Raw genomic sequence first — 18223 nt, 5'->3', positions numbered from 1 at the left:
GGTACTTATGTTAAGTGCCTTGGGGGTGTTACCAGAGCCCCCCCCCCCTTCTTCCTCTGGGAGCTTCCTCTAGCAGGTGATGTCATTGTGGTCATGGAAAGTGTCTTGTGTATGCTTGCTAGCAGGGACTGTGAGGACATTACTTACTAGGGGCTGTGGGGACATTACTTGCTGGAGACTGTGGGGACATTACTTATTTGGTGTAGTGTAGGGGCCCACCAGGACCAGTCACAGCAAAGCTTCCATTACTTATCTTAGTGCGTAAAAAATGAAAACTGTGCAGTGATTGGTTGATTTGTCCATCAAACACAGATTTCTAAAATCTGCTTGGCATGAAGCACGTGTTGGGGATTACTGTGCATTTTATCTTCCTCGCAGCTGTTTTGTTGGCAAACCATCACAAACAGATCATGAGAAATAAACTCTGAGTTAATCCCTCATATTCTCTATGTGCTGGCAAAGTAAAGGTGAAGCATGACAATACAAAATTCTAGAGGTTAAAGGGAGACTGTTCCCGAAACCCCCCAGTGATCAGCAGAATTGTGTTTCTGGCAGCAACAAGTGTTTGATTCCCACAGAAAACCAACTTTGAATGTAGTATGGAGAAACATATACACTGCTACATCATTCAGTTCTACAAGACATCCCATTGGAGCCCCAAAATTAGCATGGGACTTGGGACGTTGATCCATGCAATCCAACCTAAAAATCCCACAGTGTTGATCAAACAGATAGAAAAATCCTACGAGGCTTTTGCCGATTTGCCCATAATATGTAAAGTTTCCGAGCACAATATGCCATTCTTAATAGCTCCCTCAATCAACATCAACTATTTACAAAATAGTTTTATAAAAAGTTTGACCTGATGAAGCGCCCAGAGTGGGGCGCGAAACGCGTTGTTTATATCTCATGATTTTATTGTTTATGTTTTTTTTAAAAAAAATGTTCTTGATCTTAAATGGTTGAACCACTGAAGCTATATTAGATTTTTTATAACTCGGGGTTGCGCCGCGGAAAGTTCCTTTCTTCTTTTTTCCTCCCCCTGGGATCCACCGAGAAGTTTTTCTATAAATACCCTGGAATTTCTGACAGTATTTACAAAATATTTAGTTCTCTCTATTTATAGGCCTCTCCTCTAGGTGTAGAGGATTCCCCTTGTCTATGGTGATGGTAGAACTGCCTCTCCTCTAGGTGTAGAGGATGTCCCCTGTCTATGGTGATGGTAGAACTGCCTCTCCTCTAGGTGTAGAGGATTCCCCCTATCTATGGTGATGGTAGAACCCCCTCTCCTCTAGGTGTAGAGGATGTCCCCTGTCTATGGTGATGGTAGAACCACCTCTCCTCTAGGTGTAGAGGATGCCCCCTGTCTATGGTGATGGTAAAACTGCCTCTCCTCTAGGTGTAGAGGATGTCCCTATATATGGTGATGGTAGAACCTCCTCTCCTCTAGGTGTAGAGGATGCCCCTGTCTATGGTGATGGTAGAACCACCTCTCCTCTAGGTGTAGAGGATGCCCCCTGTCTATGGTGATGGTAGAACTTCCTCTCCTCTAGGTGTAGAGGATGCCCCTGTCTATGGTGATGGTAGAACCACCTCTCCTCTAGGTGTAGAGGATGCCCCCTGTCTATGGTGATGGTAGAACCACTTCTCTTCTAGGTGTAGAGGATGTCCCCTGTCTATGCTGATGGTAGAACTGCCTCTCCTCTAGGTGTAGAGGATGCCCCCTGTATATGGTGATGGTAGAACCACCTCTCCTCGAGGTGTAGAGGATGTAATTAGGTCTCCCCTTAGCCGTCTTCTTTTTAAGCTGAAAACCCCTAAGTTATTGTATTCTAGAGTACTAAAAGTAGGGGAAAAAAACAAAACAAAGGCAAACAAGAGGACGGCGCCTCGTGTGATACTGTGAGGATAAGGAGAAAGAGGTACGTATGGTATCCAATGGAACCACGCAGAAAATAGGGGGGGTATGTAGGAAGTGACCCCCCCTAGAGGTGTGCTCACCTTATTATAAAGTTATTGCGCTTTTAAAGTATCCGTAAGCTGCCCTTCAGCGTTCTGGTGTTTAACCTAAGTTAAACCAGTGATCCAATAGACAGAAGGGGTGGTTTAGAAAACCAAAAGAGGGCTGGAACGGCGCTATTCGGACAAGGGTCTTCAAGAAGGTTAAAATGCTTTATTCCATAGTAGACGCGTTTCGGGCTAATCAGCCCTTCTTCAAGTACAATTGGATAAAATAGGAGGTGATTTTCAGCGGCAGGTTTGGCGGATTAAGCTGCTTGAAGACCCTTGTCCGAATACCGCCGTTCCAGCCCTCTTTTGGTTTTCTAAACCACCCCTTCTGTTTATTGTATTCTAGACTGCCCATTCCCTTAAAAGGTTTGTCCAGGTGTATAAAAATTTTAATATATGGCTTGGGAGGGCTTTAAAAATATTAAAGGGCACATACTTACCTCTCTCCCCACACCTGTTCAACTGTGCCGCTGGCTGTCATTGTCAGGTCTCTGTTTGTTTACAGATAGTGGCAGTGCCACCCAGACCACAGCCACGTGCCTACTACAGCATTAGTTTCAGACAGGAACAGGCACACACTGTGGTTGAGACAGAACTGCTGGCCTTTGTAAAACTCTCGGAGTGACCGGTAGGGCTGCAGCTGATCGGGAGTGGCAAAAGAGGTATTTGGGTGCTTTTTTAAATTTTTTTTTTTAAAAACCTGGACAACCCCTTTAATACACTTGGTTGTTCTCCTAAGTAGTGGGATCACCACACAATCAGACACAGGATAGAGGATAACTTTATTTCAAGATAGAACAACTTTAAGCAACACACAGGTATCGGTCCAGGTCTTCTCTGTGTAATTCCTCTCTGTTCTGGGTAAGAAATGATGATCTTGTGATGGGGCACTGTCTACTAACTCTCCAACAGAGTATTTGCGGATTAATTATTTTCAACCAGATCCCTGAATGACTAGATATCCTATGACAGTATGACTCATTTATTAAGAAGACTATCGCTTTACATCTGCTGTTATGCTAGTGCAGATTGGATTAAAAGTTGCACAGTAATATGTAAAGTGATCCCAAATCTGGAACTTCAGAGCAATAATATAATGTTCATAGAGTTATATATCTCATAGAAAATTTAAAGCAAACCTGTCACCATAAAATAACAGTCTTGTCTGCAAACATCATGTTATAGAGCAGAAAATGCTGAACGGATTGTACATAGTGTTCTTTTTGCATAAAGAATGTCATAGAGCAGGAGGAGCTGAGCAGACTATACATAGTGTCCTATCTGCAGGCAGAATGTTATAGAACAGGTGGAGCTAAGCAGACTATACATAGTGTCCTATCTGCAGGCAGCATGTTATAGAGCAGGAGGAGCTGAGCAGACTATACATAGTGTCCTATCTGCAGGCAGAATGTTATAGAACAGGAGGAGCTAATCAGATTATACATAGTGTCCTATCTGCAGGCAGAATGTTATAGAACAGGAGAAGCTGAGCAGATTAAACAAATGTGCCGAATCTGCAGGCAGTGTGTCACAGAACAGGAGGAGCTGAGCAGATTTTTTTATACAGTCATAGCTGCAGGCAGCATGTTATAGAGCAGGAGGAGATTTGCAGATTGTACATATTGTCTTATCGGCATTTAGCATGTTATAAAGCAGGAAATGCTGAACAGATTGTACATGGTGTTCTTTTAGCATAAAGAATGTCATAGAGCAAGAGGAGCTGAGCAGATTATACATAGTGTCCTATATGCAGGCAGAATGTTATAGAACAGGAGAAGCTGAGCAAATGGGCAGTATCTGCATTCAGCATGTTATAGAGCAGGAGGAGATCTTCAAATTGTACATAGTGTCCTATCTGCAGACATCATGTTCAAGAGAAGGGGGGGCTGAGCAGATGGATAATTTTGTGCAAAATATTTAGTAAAACTTGTATTTTATTAATTTACTTCATTGATAAGAAAGGAACTTTCCTATCATTATTTAGCAAACCTCCATGTGTACATATAGAGATAGCTGCCAACCAGACTTCTCAACGTAGAAAGAGCATGGATGTACATGACAAATTACACTAATTCTTACACTATTTATCAATCAACTCAACTCTTTATGCTCTATAACATGCTGCCTGAAGACGGGATGCTTTTTATCGTAACATATGTTAAATATGCAGTGTAATTGTGGTCAGTTGTTTCACTTGTTATATTCTAATCAAAATGCTATTTTTACATGCTAATGTTTTCCACACCTCACACACAACACTTACAGGTATATAATATACAGTAACTCAGTACAGTATATGCAGTTATAATAAAGAGTAATGGCAGCTGAAAGTACCTGAATTTTCTCTCCATACATTTCAACTTGCTGAATCTGGTTTTTAATGACTTTGAGATTCCGTCCTTTATCAGCTTTCTTTGTATAGTTGAATTTCAAGTTATTAAATTTTTTCTTAACATCCTTAAATGACTCTTTTAGCTAAAATGAAAAAAATATATCTGGTAAACTAAGTCAAAGTGAGAAAAAATAATAATTATTTTTTTCTTCAAAAGTCGTTAAAATTCCCTATTTTATTATACACTTAAGTGTATAACAGACATTAGGAAAAGTCAACGGCGGGAATTTATCACTACGTTGTCTGGTTTCTTTAAAAACTTTTAAAAAGTCTAAAGTGATATGAAAAAAATCTCAAATGAGATAAAAAAAAAAGTTACAAAATGTGTGCAAGAAACCAGACAACGTGGTGATTTTATCCCCTCCCACCCCCAATGTGTTTGCAATAAATTGGGAGGCACATGGATAACATCTGTATTGTCTCAGATATTATTTTTTCTAATTTTTGCAGATGTGAACAAAATCAGATGCCATACAAACATATTTTGACACAAATCAGACCAAAAACAGATGTGGGTTTTGGGAACGCTCAATGGAGAAATCTGTGTGATTGAGCCCTTAAAAGTCGGCAGATTAATTCGTGTGTAGGAAATCTGGCTACATTGTCCAGTCCTAGTTGAATACTATTGGTAAATCTGCCCCATTATGTTTAGCCCCACTGCCCCTCCTGGTGTAGGTATAGTCACAGCCTGTGACTCTTCACTTGTGAAAAGTCACTGGCTACAACATGTCCACCAGCACAGGGTCCAGAACGTCCTGCGATGGCCAACTTCCCAGCTGGCTGGGCCCCTCCTAGGTGGCTCTCCTAGGTGGCAGAAAGGGGAAAATAATCGCAAGTGATACCAATACGCTGGCATTTTCGATTATTTCAGGGCTTCTTCGCCACTGTTCTGGCACAGAAACTTTGATAATAAATATATTTTGGTAAACTTTGGAAGCTTTGATAAATAAGCCCAATAGAATCAGATTTTTTGCATCAGTCTTTCCCATGTACCAGTAAAAGAGTAAGTAATCTGAATGTAGAAATACATACCCTGTTACATTACTCTTTGACCATTTCAATATCGCTTGTTGGTAAGCTTCCAGGTCTTGGGAAGAGTCCAATCGAAATAGAGATAGACCGCCTGTAGCTCAAATTCCCTAGTTCTCTTTGGCCAGCAAAGTGTTGCATAGGTTTTCTCTTAGACCAGTTACAGAAAGCCGAATTCAGTTTGTGAAATATGTATCACGTTGGGGATAATTCCCAGACTGAACACTATATGGGCTCATAGCTTAATAGTCATCTATTATCCTGAGGATCGCTGCTTCACCTTAGGACAACTGTCTTGCACTGTCTTACACTAGGACTACAGTCCAAAGAGAGTCAGTGACTCTTGCACTATGTTCATTTTGAGTAATATGGCCAACACACGGTTGATATTCAACAATAAATTGTACAGTTTCCATTGTTGCAATGTACAGTATTGTTTTTAATAGACTACTTATTAATTAAAATAATTGTATGTTGATCAAAAATAAATTCAAAAATATGTTTACTTCTTTGATCAGTAATGTACAGAGGATGAGTCAATCAGTCAATCCTGTGGCGACATACCAGGCGGCCATGACGGAAATAATTCCTTAAGTCACCATCCAATACCCAGACAGATCATAAAGGTAGCTGGTGAAAAGTTTTACGATGATTTACTCAGCATGGATCTGCTGAAAAAATCATGGGAGATGTTTTTGTTTGTACACATGCTATAGAATGAGAGCAGAAGGAGGAAAAGGCTTCGGAGTTTTCAGATTGCTGCAAGACGGGGGGCAGCAGCTGCGAATGAACTCTCCGATACATGAGACTTTGTTCTGAGACCTGGAGATCTTATTTCACATTCTCACTCTGCCATCCCTGGGATCTTGTCATGAATCATCTCACAGATGGACTTAGCTTGGCTTGCACACCATTAGCAAGTGTATGGCATTGTACGGTAAAGCCGATACTACCTGTACATGGAAAACCTCATTTTCCATTATTTACAAAAAGTGTAGGTCAAAAAGTTTCACCGATGTTTGATGATCTTTTTAATGAAGAACCCCTAAATTTATGAATCTGGCTTGAGGCTACATGCAGATGAATGTGACGAGTCTCAGCTAATCATGGATGTTATGTTTTTCACAGCCAATTTGCATCAAAGTCTATGAATGATCTGTGACACACGATTCTAACTAGTTCATGCACTACTTTTTAACAGATCAGTAATCATGTTCTGAAACATTTATCAGGGCTTGTATGCCAGTTTTCTAATGTACAAACCCTGAAATAATCATAATTCCTTGAGCTAGGAACTATGATTATTTCCCCCTTACGCCTTCTCCATGCTAATTAAGAGGTTATTAAGGCGGCTATGCCCGGTGGTGTAACCTGCACCCTTGCTATAGCCTGCAGGTTAAATTGAAATTTTATACCAGCGCAACTGTATGCCAATGTAGATGAATGTCCTGATGAATCCAGAGCAGTGGAGGTGCGGGATTTCATTATATGCTGCCCATGCGTATGATAAATTCCCCCTAATAAATCGATGGTACACAGTTGATCTAAACATATCTATGTATGTATATAAATGTGTGTGTGTATATATGAGTGTAATATGTTTATTTTTAAGCAGGAAGGGGGCCCCATTCAGAAGTCTGGGGCCCTTTCTCTCCTAGTTGCGCCCCTGGTCAAGGCTTCTTCCTAATTTGTCCCTGTACTTTATTATGGTTACCATTGTGAATCACCTGGGCGCCATGAAATTGAGACCAATGGGTAATTGGTTCGGTATGTGGAGCAGTGAGTTCAGTGAAGGTATTTAGCACTAGTTATGTGTTATCGCATGCTGGCCCTTTTAAAAAATATCTACTGGGAAACACCTTTAATGGGATCACAGCAATTTAGATTCTATGTCTATAGATTTGTCCATTTACAACCTCCAGTTAAAATTAGTTGGTGGGGCATGGGACCATCTGCTCTGCCTTGGCCAGGAATTTACATATAGAACTGGAGCAACAAACTGAAGAAAAGCCAAGCATTGACTCTGTGTACGAGATAAAAGAACATGTTACAGGACGTTACTGAAATCTACGTTACACAAGAATCACTTGTCAAATGGAATTGCCACCTAGCAACAGCTGAAGGCAGTCCGCCCAAAATATCCATTATCTTAACTGAGAAGAATTTTGTAGGCATGGAAACAGAGGCTATGCCTGGTGCTGGTGACAAATTGCAGTTGCCTTTAGAGTCCTATATATATTTCCCAGTGTTGTGTAACCCCATATCAATTGTATAATATAGACAGAAATGGATGTTACTGATACCGTTGAGTTGTATGTTATATATGGATATATTTGGAGCAATGGTACTGAGCATAGGGTAAGATTATGTGTTTTCCCGTTTTTTTTAACAAACATTTGCGGTGATAGCCTTTTTTTAACTATAAGCCGAGTTTAGCTTTTTTAAACACAATTTTTCTTTTAAAAAACTTGGCTTGTATTAGAGTATATATGGTAAATATAGATACAGTACATGCAGATAGAGTGGATTCAGTGTACATATTTAGACTTACGCCCTGCCCAATCTTTTGATCGCGCCTTGCCCTTTTTTCTCTATCGCGCCAAGACTCCCATTAACTCGTTCTGTGGGATATGCCCAGCACACAGGTCATTTCCACAGACCAAACATTTTCAGGTAGAGCTGCCCTTATTTAAATGCCAAAATTTTAAGCAGTTTTACCAGGGTCTTTTTAATTAATTTTTTATTAATCCAAATAAATTCCATTACTAAACCTTGCAGTTTTTTGGAAAGAAGCCCATCAAAACTGATTTAAAACCCACACATAAAACCCACACTCCTTTCTGGACCTGGCTTATATTTCAATTCCGGAAGACGAGCACAAAGGGACACATTTACTTACCCGGTCCGCGGAGTTCATCGAAAGTGCATTGCCCGCCGATTCACTAAGATTGTGCTCCCGATATCCTGCATGTGTCGCTTCCTCGCTCAGGTCCGTCGGAGTTCACCTTCTTCTTCCTGGTGCATGTACGTGCATTGTCTTGTGACACAATTTGGAAGTTAAATCCCGCACTCAGTCCAAATCAGCCGGATCGTCCGACGGCCCGCCCCCACGATTTCTGTCGTATGAAAGCCAGCGCAGCTACGCCAAAATCCAATCGCGTGTGACACAATCCCAGTGCAGACCCCTGTTAAATACCCATCAAAGCTGCGCAAATCTCGAAAACCGCGAACAGTCCGACGAAAGTGCGATCCGCAACCCTTAGTAAATTAGCCCTAAAGTATATCAGACCTACTGTTTATAGTGTGTTTTATGTTTCCTTGTCTTACAACTAATATTTGGCTGTAGCATTTTTTTACCTTCCACCTCGTTTTTGCAAGTCATGTCAGTTGCTTTGTAAGCATTTACAGCGGGTAGTTTTACTTCTAGAGAAGTGTCATACACAGTGGTGACAGTGACAGCTGGACTTGCATACTGTAGCTACTAACATGTCAAAATATTTTCCAAGGAGGCTATATACCTACATACATAGGGGCAGATTCATTAACATATCCCTAAATATAGCCAGGATAAAATACACCAGACAGGCAGAATTTATCACATTAGTGCACACAGTTTGATACAACTAGTGCCACTGACACTTTCCTATCTTACACTATTGGTGGGTTCATATGGAGATGCCATTACTAGACTGTTACTGCCATCACTAGACTAGACTGTTTCCAAACTATCTGTTAGAACATGTAGGTTAAATGCATTTGTGTATTATGTTTTTGTTTCATTTTGGTGTTAATTCTGCAGTTCTACAGCCCATACTACATAATACAGTACATATGGAGATACAGTACATATGGAGGAGAAACAATTTGTACTACACCTTTAAAAGAAACCTCCCATTCAAATGAACCCACCTAAAATAAATACTTCGTAAAAAAAAAACTATGATTACAAAGCCTTGCCTTTATCCTTAAGGGTGGGTGTCACACGTGGCGTTTTGGACCTGTTTTTAGTCCGTTTTTAGTCATGCCTTTTCAGTCGGTTAAAAACCGCATCCGTTTTTACAGTTTTTGTCCGTTTTCCCCAATTATCTTAAGATAATTGGGAAAAAAATGGACAAAAAACTTCCAAAAAATGCATGCATTTTTTAAGCGACTGAAAGGCCATGACTAGAGATGAGCGAACATACTCGTCCGAGCTTGATGCTCGATCGAGCATTAGCGTACTCGTAACTGCTCGTTGCTCGGACGAGTATTTCGCCCGCTCGAGAAAATGGCAGCTCCCGCCGTTTTGCTTTTTGGCGGCCAGAAACAGAGCCAATCACAAGCCAGGAGACTCTGCACTCCACCCAGCATGACGTGGTACCCTTACACGTCGATAGCAGTGGTTGGCTGGCCAGATCAGGTGACCCTGGGATAGACTAGCCGCTGCCCGCGCTGCTCGGATCATTCTCTGTCTGGATGCCGCTAGGGAGAGAGCTGCTGCTGGTCAGGGAAAGCGTTAGGGTGTTCTATTAGCTTACTGTTAGGCAGGAGTGATTCTACAACAGCCCTTCTTAGGGCTACAATAACGTTATCCTTTTTTTTTTATTTGCTTGTGGCTGGGCTTGCTGGCACTAGTAGTGTGGTAGTAGTACCATATTGTGAGGAATTAGCAGGGGGACTTGCTACCGTTGTGTTTAGCTCTTAGTGACACACATATCCACCTCAAACACCAAAGTGGGAAAATTTATTAGGGGTTTGATTTCAATTAGGCACAGTCTGCCAGTTTCTTTTTATTTTACGTTTATTTTTTTCATAACTCAGCGTCATCTCATCTGGCATAGTAGTGTGCTTTAATACTTGGCTAGAAAATAGCCATAGGAGAATCCAAACGGCTTACTTACGCCTACAGTAGCGTTATATATATTTGATTTCTGGTTGATCTGCTGGTGGCTGTAGTTGTTGCAGTGCATCTACTAGCAAATTGTGAGCAGTTTGGAGTGAGACTTGCGACCACTGTGTTTTGCGCTTAGTGACGCACATATCCATCGCAAAGACCGAAGTGGGAAAATTTATTAGGGCCCGGGGTTGGATTTCAATTAGGCACAGTCTGCCATTTCCTTTTTTATTTTACGTTTATTTTTTTCATAACTCAGCGTCATCTCATCTGGCATAGTAGTGTGCTTTAATACTTGGCTAGAAAATAGCCATAGGAGAATCCAAACGGCTTACTTACGCCTACAGTAGCGTTATATATATTTGATTTCTGGTTGATCTGCTGGTGGCTGTAGTTGTTGCAGTGCATCTACTAGCAAATTGTGAGCAATTTGGAGTGAGACTTGCGACCACTGTGTTTTGCGCTTAGTGACGCACATATCCATCGCAAAGACCGAAGTGGGAAAATTTATTAGGGCCCGGGGTTGGATTTCAATTAGGCACAGTCTGCCATTTCCTTTTTTATTTTACGTTTATTTTTTTCATAACTCAGCGTCATCTCATCTGGCATAGTAGTGTGCTTTCATACTTGGCTAGAAAATAGCCATAGGAGAATCCAAACGGCTTACTTACGCCTACAGTAGCGTTATATATATTTGATTTCTGGTTGATCTGCTGGTGGCTGTAGTTGTTGCAGTGCATCTACTAGCAAATTGTGAGCAATTTGGAGTGAGACTTGCGACCACTGTGTTTTGCGCTTAGTGACGCACATATCCATCGCAAAGACCGAAGTGGGAAAATTTATTAGGGCCCGGGGTTGGATTTCAATTAGGCACAGTCTGCCATTTCCTTTTTTATTTTACGTTTATTTTTTTCATAACTCAGCGTCATCTCATCTGGCATAGCAGTGTGCTTTCATACTTGGCTAGAAAATAGCCATAGCAATAGGATAGCATCGTTTGGTTTTAAAAACTAAAAAACACACAAAAAAAAAAAAAACACAAAAAAAAGGTAAAAAAAAAATTAAAGTTATAACTCTCATTTTCAAAATGTTTAACCCGAGGGCTAGGGGTAGAGGACGAGGGCGGGGACGTGGGCGTCCAACTACTGCAGGGGTCAGAGGCCGTGGTCCTGGGCGGGGTGAGACACCACCTGCTGATGAGGGAGCAGGGGAACGCCGCAGAGCTACACTCCCTAGGTTCATGTCTCAAGTTACTGGGACTCGTGGTAGAGCACTGTTGAGGCCAGAACAGTGCGAACAGGTGATGTCGTGGATTGCCGACAATGCTTCGAGCAATTTGTCCACCAGTCAGTCTTCCACGCAGTCCACCCATGTCACCGAAATCGGCACTCCTCCAGCTCCTGCACCTCAGCCTCCTCCCCCCCAGTCTGCCCCCTCCCAGCAAAATTTGCCATTTGAACCGGCATACTCTGAGGAACTGTTTTCTGGACCCTTCCCACAGTCACAAACCACTTGTCCGGTTGCTGATGAGCAATTTTCCGATGCCCAGGTTTTCCACCAGTCGCAGTCTGTGGGTGATGATGACCTTCTTGACGTAGTGGAAGAAGTGTGTAAAGAGGTGTCCGACGATGAGGAGACACGGTTGTCAGACAGTGGGGAAGTTGTTGTCAGGGCAGGAAGTCCGAGGGGGGAGCAGACTGAGGGATCGGAGGATGATGAGGTGACAGACCCAAGCTGGGTTGAGAGGCCGGGTGAACACAGTGCTTCTGAGACGGAGGAGAGTCCTCGACCAGAACAGGTTGGAAGAGGCAGTGGTGGGGCCAGACGGAGAGGCAGGGCCAGAGCTGGTGCATCAGCGCCAAATGTGTCAACTAGTGAAGCTCCCGTGGCGAGGGCTCCTGCGGCGAGGGCTAGATTTTCAGAAGTCTGGAGGTTCTTTAAGGAAACACCGGATGACCGACGGACTGTGGTGTGCCACATTTGCCAAACCAGGATCAGCAGGGGTTCCACCACTACTAGCTTAACTACCACCAGTATGCGCAGGCATATGAATGCTAAACACCCCACTCAGTGGCAACAAGCGCGTTCACCTCCGGCCGTGCACACCACTGCTCCTTCCCCTGTGTCAGCTGATAGTCAGCCCCCTGCCCAGGACCCTGCCACAAAAACCCCATCGTCGCCTCCACGATCCTCCACAGCATCCACCAGCGTTCAGCTCTCCATACCCCAGACGCTGGAGCGGAAACGCAAATATAGTGCAACCCACCCGCACGCCCAAGCCCTTAATGTGCACATCTCCAGATTGCTAAGCCTGGAGATGCTGCCCTATAGGCTAGTAGAGACCGAGGCCTTTCGCAGCCTCATGGCGGCGGCCGCCCCTCGGTATTCGGTCCCCAGCCGCCACTACTTTTCCCGATGTGCCGTCCCAGCCCTGCACCAGCACGCGTCAGACAACATAATCCGTGCCCTGACCAACGCCGTTTCTGACAAGGTCCACCTGACCACGGACACGTGGACGAGTGCTGCCGGGCAGGGCCACTATATATCGCTGACGGCACATTGGGTTAACTTGGTGGAGGCTGGGACCGAGTCTGACCCTGCGGCTGGTCATATACTGCCGACGCCGAGGATTGCGGGGCCTACCTCGGTCCAGGTGTTTCAGGCCTACTATGCCTCCTCCTCCTCCCACCCCTCCTCCACCTCCTCCTCCTCCTCCGAACGACCATCCGTGGGCATGGCGCCATCAGTCGGTAGCTCTAGGCACAGCAGCAGTGCAGTCGCTAAGCGACAGCAGGCGGTGCTGAAACTGCTGAGCCTAGGCGATAAAAGGCACACCGCCCAAGAACTATTACAGGGCATCACGGCGCAGACTGATCTGTGGCTGGCACCGCTGAACCTGAAGCCAGGCATGGTTGTGTATGACAACGGCCGTAACCTGGTGGCGGCTCTGCAACTCGGCAGACTGACACATGTGCCATGCCTGGCCCATGTGTTAAATCTGATAGTTCAGCGTTTCCTCAAGACATACCCCAATCTGTCTGATTTGCTCACGAAGGTGCGCATTTCAGGAAGTCCAGCACAGATGCTGCCACTCTCAGGGCAGCGCAGCGCCGCCTCCAACTGCCCGCTCACCGACTGTTGTGCGACGTGCCCACGAGGTGGAATTCAACACTGACCATGTTATCCAGAGTTTACCAGCAGCGCCGAGCGATTGTAGACTGCCAGATGTCAACTTCCACCAGAACTGGTAGTCAGGTCAGTCAGCTTCCTCAAGTCTACAATGAGGAGTGGACGTGGATGTCTGATATCTGTCAGGTGCTGAGTAACTTTGAGGAGTCAACACAGATGGTCAGTGGCGATGCCGCCATCATCAGCCTCACCATCCCGCTGCTTGGCCTGTTGAAAAACTCTCTGGTCAGCATGAAGTCGGAAGCTTTGCGCTCCTCACAAGAGACGGGGGAAGAAGATTCCCTTGTTGATAGCCAAAGCACCCTTAGGTCTGTTTCTCAGCGCATATCGGAGGAGGTGGAGGAGGATGAGGAGGAAGAGGAGGAGAATGTTGGCGAGACACAAGAGGGGACCATTGTTGAGTCCTTCACTGTTGAGCGTGTATGGGCAGAAGAAGAGGAGTTGGAGGAGTTGGAGGAGGAGGAAATGGACAGTCAGGCCAGTGAGGGGAGTGAATTCTTACGCGTTGGTACTCTGGCGCATATGGCAGATTTCATGCTAGGCTGCCTATCTCGTGACCCTCGCGTTCAAAGAATTTATTCCAGCACCGATTACTGGGTGTTCACTCTCCTGGACCCACGGTACAAGCAAAATCTTTCCACTCTCATCCCTGGAGAGGAAAGGAGTGTGAGAATGCATGAATACCAGTAGGCCCTGGTGCACAAGCTGAAACAGTATTTCCCTTCTGACAGCGCTAGCGGCAGAGTGCGTAGTTCTGCGGGACAAGTAGCGAGGGAGAGTAGGCGAGCAGGCAGCTTGTCCAGCACTGGCAAGGGTACGCTTTACAAGGCTTTTGCCAGCTTTATGTCACCCCAGCAAGACACTGTCACCTGTCCCCAGTCTCGGCAGAGTAGGGCTGATCTTTACAGAAAGATGGTGAGGGAGTACGTAGCTGACCATACCATCGTCCTAAATGATCACACAGCTCCCTACAACTACTGGGTTTCAAAGCTGGACATGTGGCACGAACTGGCGCTGTACGCCTTGGAGGTTCTTGCCTGCCCTGCCGCTAGCGTCTTGTCCGAGCGGGTTTTCAGTGCAGCTGGTGGCATCATCACCGATAAGCGTACACGCCTGTCGACTGACAGCGCTGACAGGCTGACGCTTATCAAGATGAATAAAGCCTGGATTTCTCCTAATTTCCAATCTCCACCAGGTGAAGGAAGCTCAACCTGAATAATTTATCCACTCTTCCTCCTCCTCATTTTCCTCCTTCTCCTCCTCTTTGTACAGTAAAGCAGAGGAAACTGGCTATTTTTTTACAGGGCCCACTGGCTCTAGCTATAGTACTTTATGCATTTAATTTTTCTGGAGGGCCACCGACCCGGTCCTCTGTTTTAAACAATTTTTGGGAGTGCCACATACAGGCACTCAATCTATTCAATTTTTCTGGAGGGCCACCTACCTGCTCCACTGGTTTGAAAACTTTTTTGGACTGCCACATACAGGCACTCAATCTATTCCATTTTTATGGAGGGCCACCTACCTGCTCCTCTGGTTTGAAAACTTTTTTGGACTGCCACATACAGGCACTCAATCTATTCCATTTTTATGGAGGGCCACCTACCTGCTCCTCTGGTTTGAAAACTTTTTTGGACTGCCACATACAGGCACTCAATCTATTCCATTTTTATGGAGGGCCACCTACCTGCTCCTCTGGTTTGAAAACTTTTTTGGACTGCCACATACAGGCACTCAATCTATTCCATTTTTATGGAGGGCCACCTACCTGCTCCTCTGGTTTGAAAACTTTTTTGGACTGCCACATACAGGCACTCAATCTATTCCATTTTTCTGGAGGGCCACCTACCTGCTCCTCTGGTTTGAAACCTTTTTTGGACTGCCACATACAGGCACTATCCAAATTGAATTGTCTCCATAGCAGCCTCCACACGTTGTCTCCATTGCTACCTCCAAAAGTCGTCCATATAGCTGCCTCCATACATCGTCCCTTTATCAAACGAGGTGTGTCAGGCAGAAATTTGGGTTGTTTTCATGGATTCCACATCAAAGTTGTTAACTTTGTCGCCACCCTGCTGTGTTATCCACAAAATACACTGGCAAACTTTTACCATTTACGGATATTATTTCAGCGCTTCTTGCGCATCTGTTTACATTCCCCTCACCCGCCATATCCTAAACTTATAAGAACGCTACTACACTTGATCTTATACAAAAGGTTCTTAGAAGTGCTGTTTGGGGAGTAGCCTAGAGACAGGGGCTTGGATTGGCGAAAGCTCGCCTGGCAGCGGAGCGCCAGCTCCATGCCAAGAACCAACTAACATAGTTTTAACTGCAGCACCTTTAATCTACTACTAGTTCACTGCCTCCATACATGGCCGCCTTATCAAACGTGCTGTGTCAGGCAGAATTTTGGGTTGTTTTCATGGCTTCCACAACAAACTTGTTAACTTTGTCACCACCCTGCTGTGTAATCCTCAAAATATACTGGCAAACTTTTACCATTTACGGATATTATTTCAGCGCTTCTTGCGCATCTGTTTACATTCCCCTCACCCGCCATATTCCAAACTTATAAGAACGCTACTACACTTAACTTGGTGCAGGCTGGGACCGAGTCTGACCCTGGGGCTGGTCATATACTGCCGACGCAGAGGATTGCGGGGCCTACCTCGGTCCAGGTGTTTCAGGCCTACTATGCCTCCTCCTCCTCCCACCCCTCCTCCTCCTCCTCCGAATTACCATCCGTGGGCATGGCGCCATCAGTCGGTAGCTCTAGGCACAGCAGCAGTGCCGTCGCTAAGCGACAGCAGGCGGTGCTCAAACTGCTGAGCCTAGGTGATAAAAGGCACACCGCCCAAGAGCTATTACAGGGCATTCCGCATCAAACTTGTTAACTTTGTCGCCACCGTGCTGTGTAAGCCACAAAATATACTGGAAAACTTTTTTCATTTACGGATATTATTTCAGCGCTTCTTGCGCAGATGTTTACATTCCCCTCACCCGCCATATCCCAAACTTATAAGAACGCTACTACACTTGATCTTATACAAAAGGTTCTTAGAAGTGCTGTTTGGGGAGTAGCCTAGAGACAGGGGCTTGGATTGGCAAAAGCTCGCCTGGCTGCGGAGCGCCAGCTCCATCCCAAGATCCAACTAACATAGTTTTAACTGCAGCACCTTTAATCTACTACTAGTTCACTGCCTCCATACATGGTCCCCTTATCAAACGAGCTGTGTCAGGCAGAATTTTGGATTGTTTTCATGGCTTCCATGTTAACTTTGTCGCCACCCTGCTGTGTAATCCACAAAATATACTGGCAAACTTTTATCATGTACCGATATTATTTGAGCGCTTCTTGCTCACCTCCTTTGGTTCCTCTCTGCCACCCATTGGTTTGAAGCCTGAGTCCATTTAGGGTATGTTGCCATGCCACTCTCTAGCCTGCCGCTGCCTCTGCATGCCGTCCCCTATAGTGTCAGGGTCAATTATTGGATGTTTTAGATGCTATCTAGCCTCATTCGGTCACTCTGTCATGGCCATGCTGTTGCCCATAATTTTGGCATAATGGTGCGATTAAGCAGCCTCAGAGGCATCCATGCATGCTGCCCCTGCTGTTTCCTGTCCATTTCCGTGGTGTTTCCATCCTTTTCTGAGGTTCCCAGGTGTTTGGCCAAGCTTCCCTGTGCAGAGCCTTGGTCCCCTTGAAAAATGCTCGAGTCTCCCATTGACTTCAATGGGGCTCGTTACTCGAAACGAGCACTCGAGCATCGGGAAAAGTTCGTCTCGAATAACGAGTACCCGAGTATTTTAGTGCTCGCTCATCTCTAGCCATGACTAAAAACGGACTAAAAACGGGTTCAAAACGCCACGTGGGACACCACCCTAAATAGTTCCTTTCCATGGCTGCCATATTTAAAATCAGTTTGGAAACGTATATGCAACTCACCTGATATGAGTCCAATCACAGTAAGTGAGTCCTGCATATTCATTGTTCTCTGCCCTGCCTCCCTCAGGTCTCACTGCTACAGGTCTCACTGCTGCTCGTACTTAGATATTGTCTGCCAATATTCAACTACAGTTTTCTATAGCAGAACAGCAAGCAGAGGTCTAGAAACCATAAGTAATTGGTACAGAAAGTAAAGGCTGTCCCCCGGTTCCACAGGTTTGTTCTTAAGTTGAATGTGTATGCAAGTCGAAACTGTATATTTTTGTCTGTAGATCTAGACAAATAATTTTTTTGTCCCAGTGACAATTGGAGTTTCAAAATTTTTTGCTGTCATGGGCCAAGGATGATCAATAGGGCTTCAGTACAGACACCTTACAGCTGATCATTGCAGTCTGGGACTAAAGTAACATCCAGAGAGCTTCACCAGGGGTCGCAGTGGGGGGAGGGGTGCCCCTTTAAATAGGGGTCGCCTGTAAGTCAGGTGTCCTTAAGTAGGGGACCGCCTGTATATTGAAAAACTAGATAACTTTTCCTTACACAAACCATATCAATTATTAGCTGAAAGTTTGATCTGTCTTCGCTCAAAAAGTCCTTTTAATGTTCTGCTTACCTCATTGACCTCCTCTAGGGATATGCTGTGTTGACTGCCTGATACATTCTCTTCCTGGGTTTTAACATTAGAGTTCCAGGTCACACTGTCACGTTCCAGATCATACATTTGCTTTTGAAGGTCATGTAAGGATATAGTGATGTACTTCTAAAGAATACACAAACCAAAGAG

At 44.6% G+C, this 18223-nt stretch overlaps 1 protein-coding gene across 3 annotated transcripts in view; it reads right to left on the bottom strand.

Annotated features, from left to right (window-relative positions):
- The window catches only part of CCDC141 (coiled-coil domain containing 141), a 116257-nt gene that overhangs the window by 11081 nt on the left and 86953 nt on the right, over nucleotides 1–18223 (bottom strand). For all 3 annotated transcript variants that reach the window (XM_072121600.1, XM_072121602.1, XM_072121601.1), the window contains exons 17-18: nucleotides 18053–18199; nucleotides 4345–4485 (exon numbers count right to left, since the gene is read on the bottom strand). In XM_072121600.1, the coding sequence (XP_071977701.1) occupies nucleotides 4345–4485; nucleotides 18053–18199 (288 nt within the window). The remainder of the gene's footprint in view (nucleotides 1–4344; nucleotides 4486–18052; nucleotides 18200–18223) is intronic.

This window comes from Engystomops pustulosus, chromosome 8 (genome assembly GCF_040894005.1).
Source record: "Engystomops pustulosus chromosome 8, aEngPut4.maternal, whole genome shotgun sequence".
Taxonomy (NCBI): Eukaryota; Metazoa; Chordata; class Amphibia; order Anura; family Leptodactylidae; genus Engystomops; species Engystomops pustulosus.
This window is presented reverse-complemented; position numbering and strand designations above follow the sequence as displayed.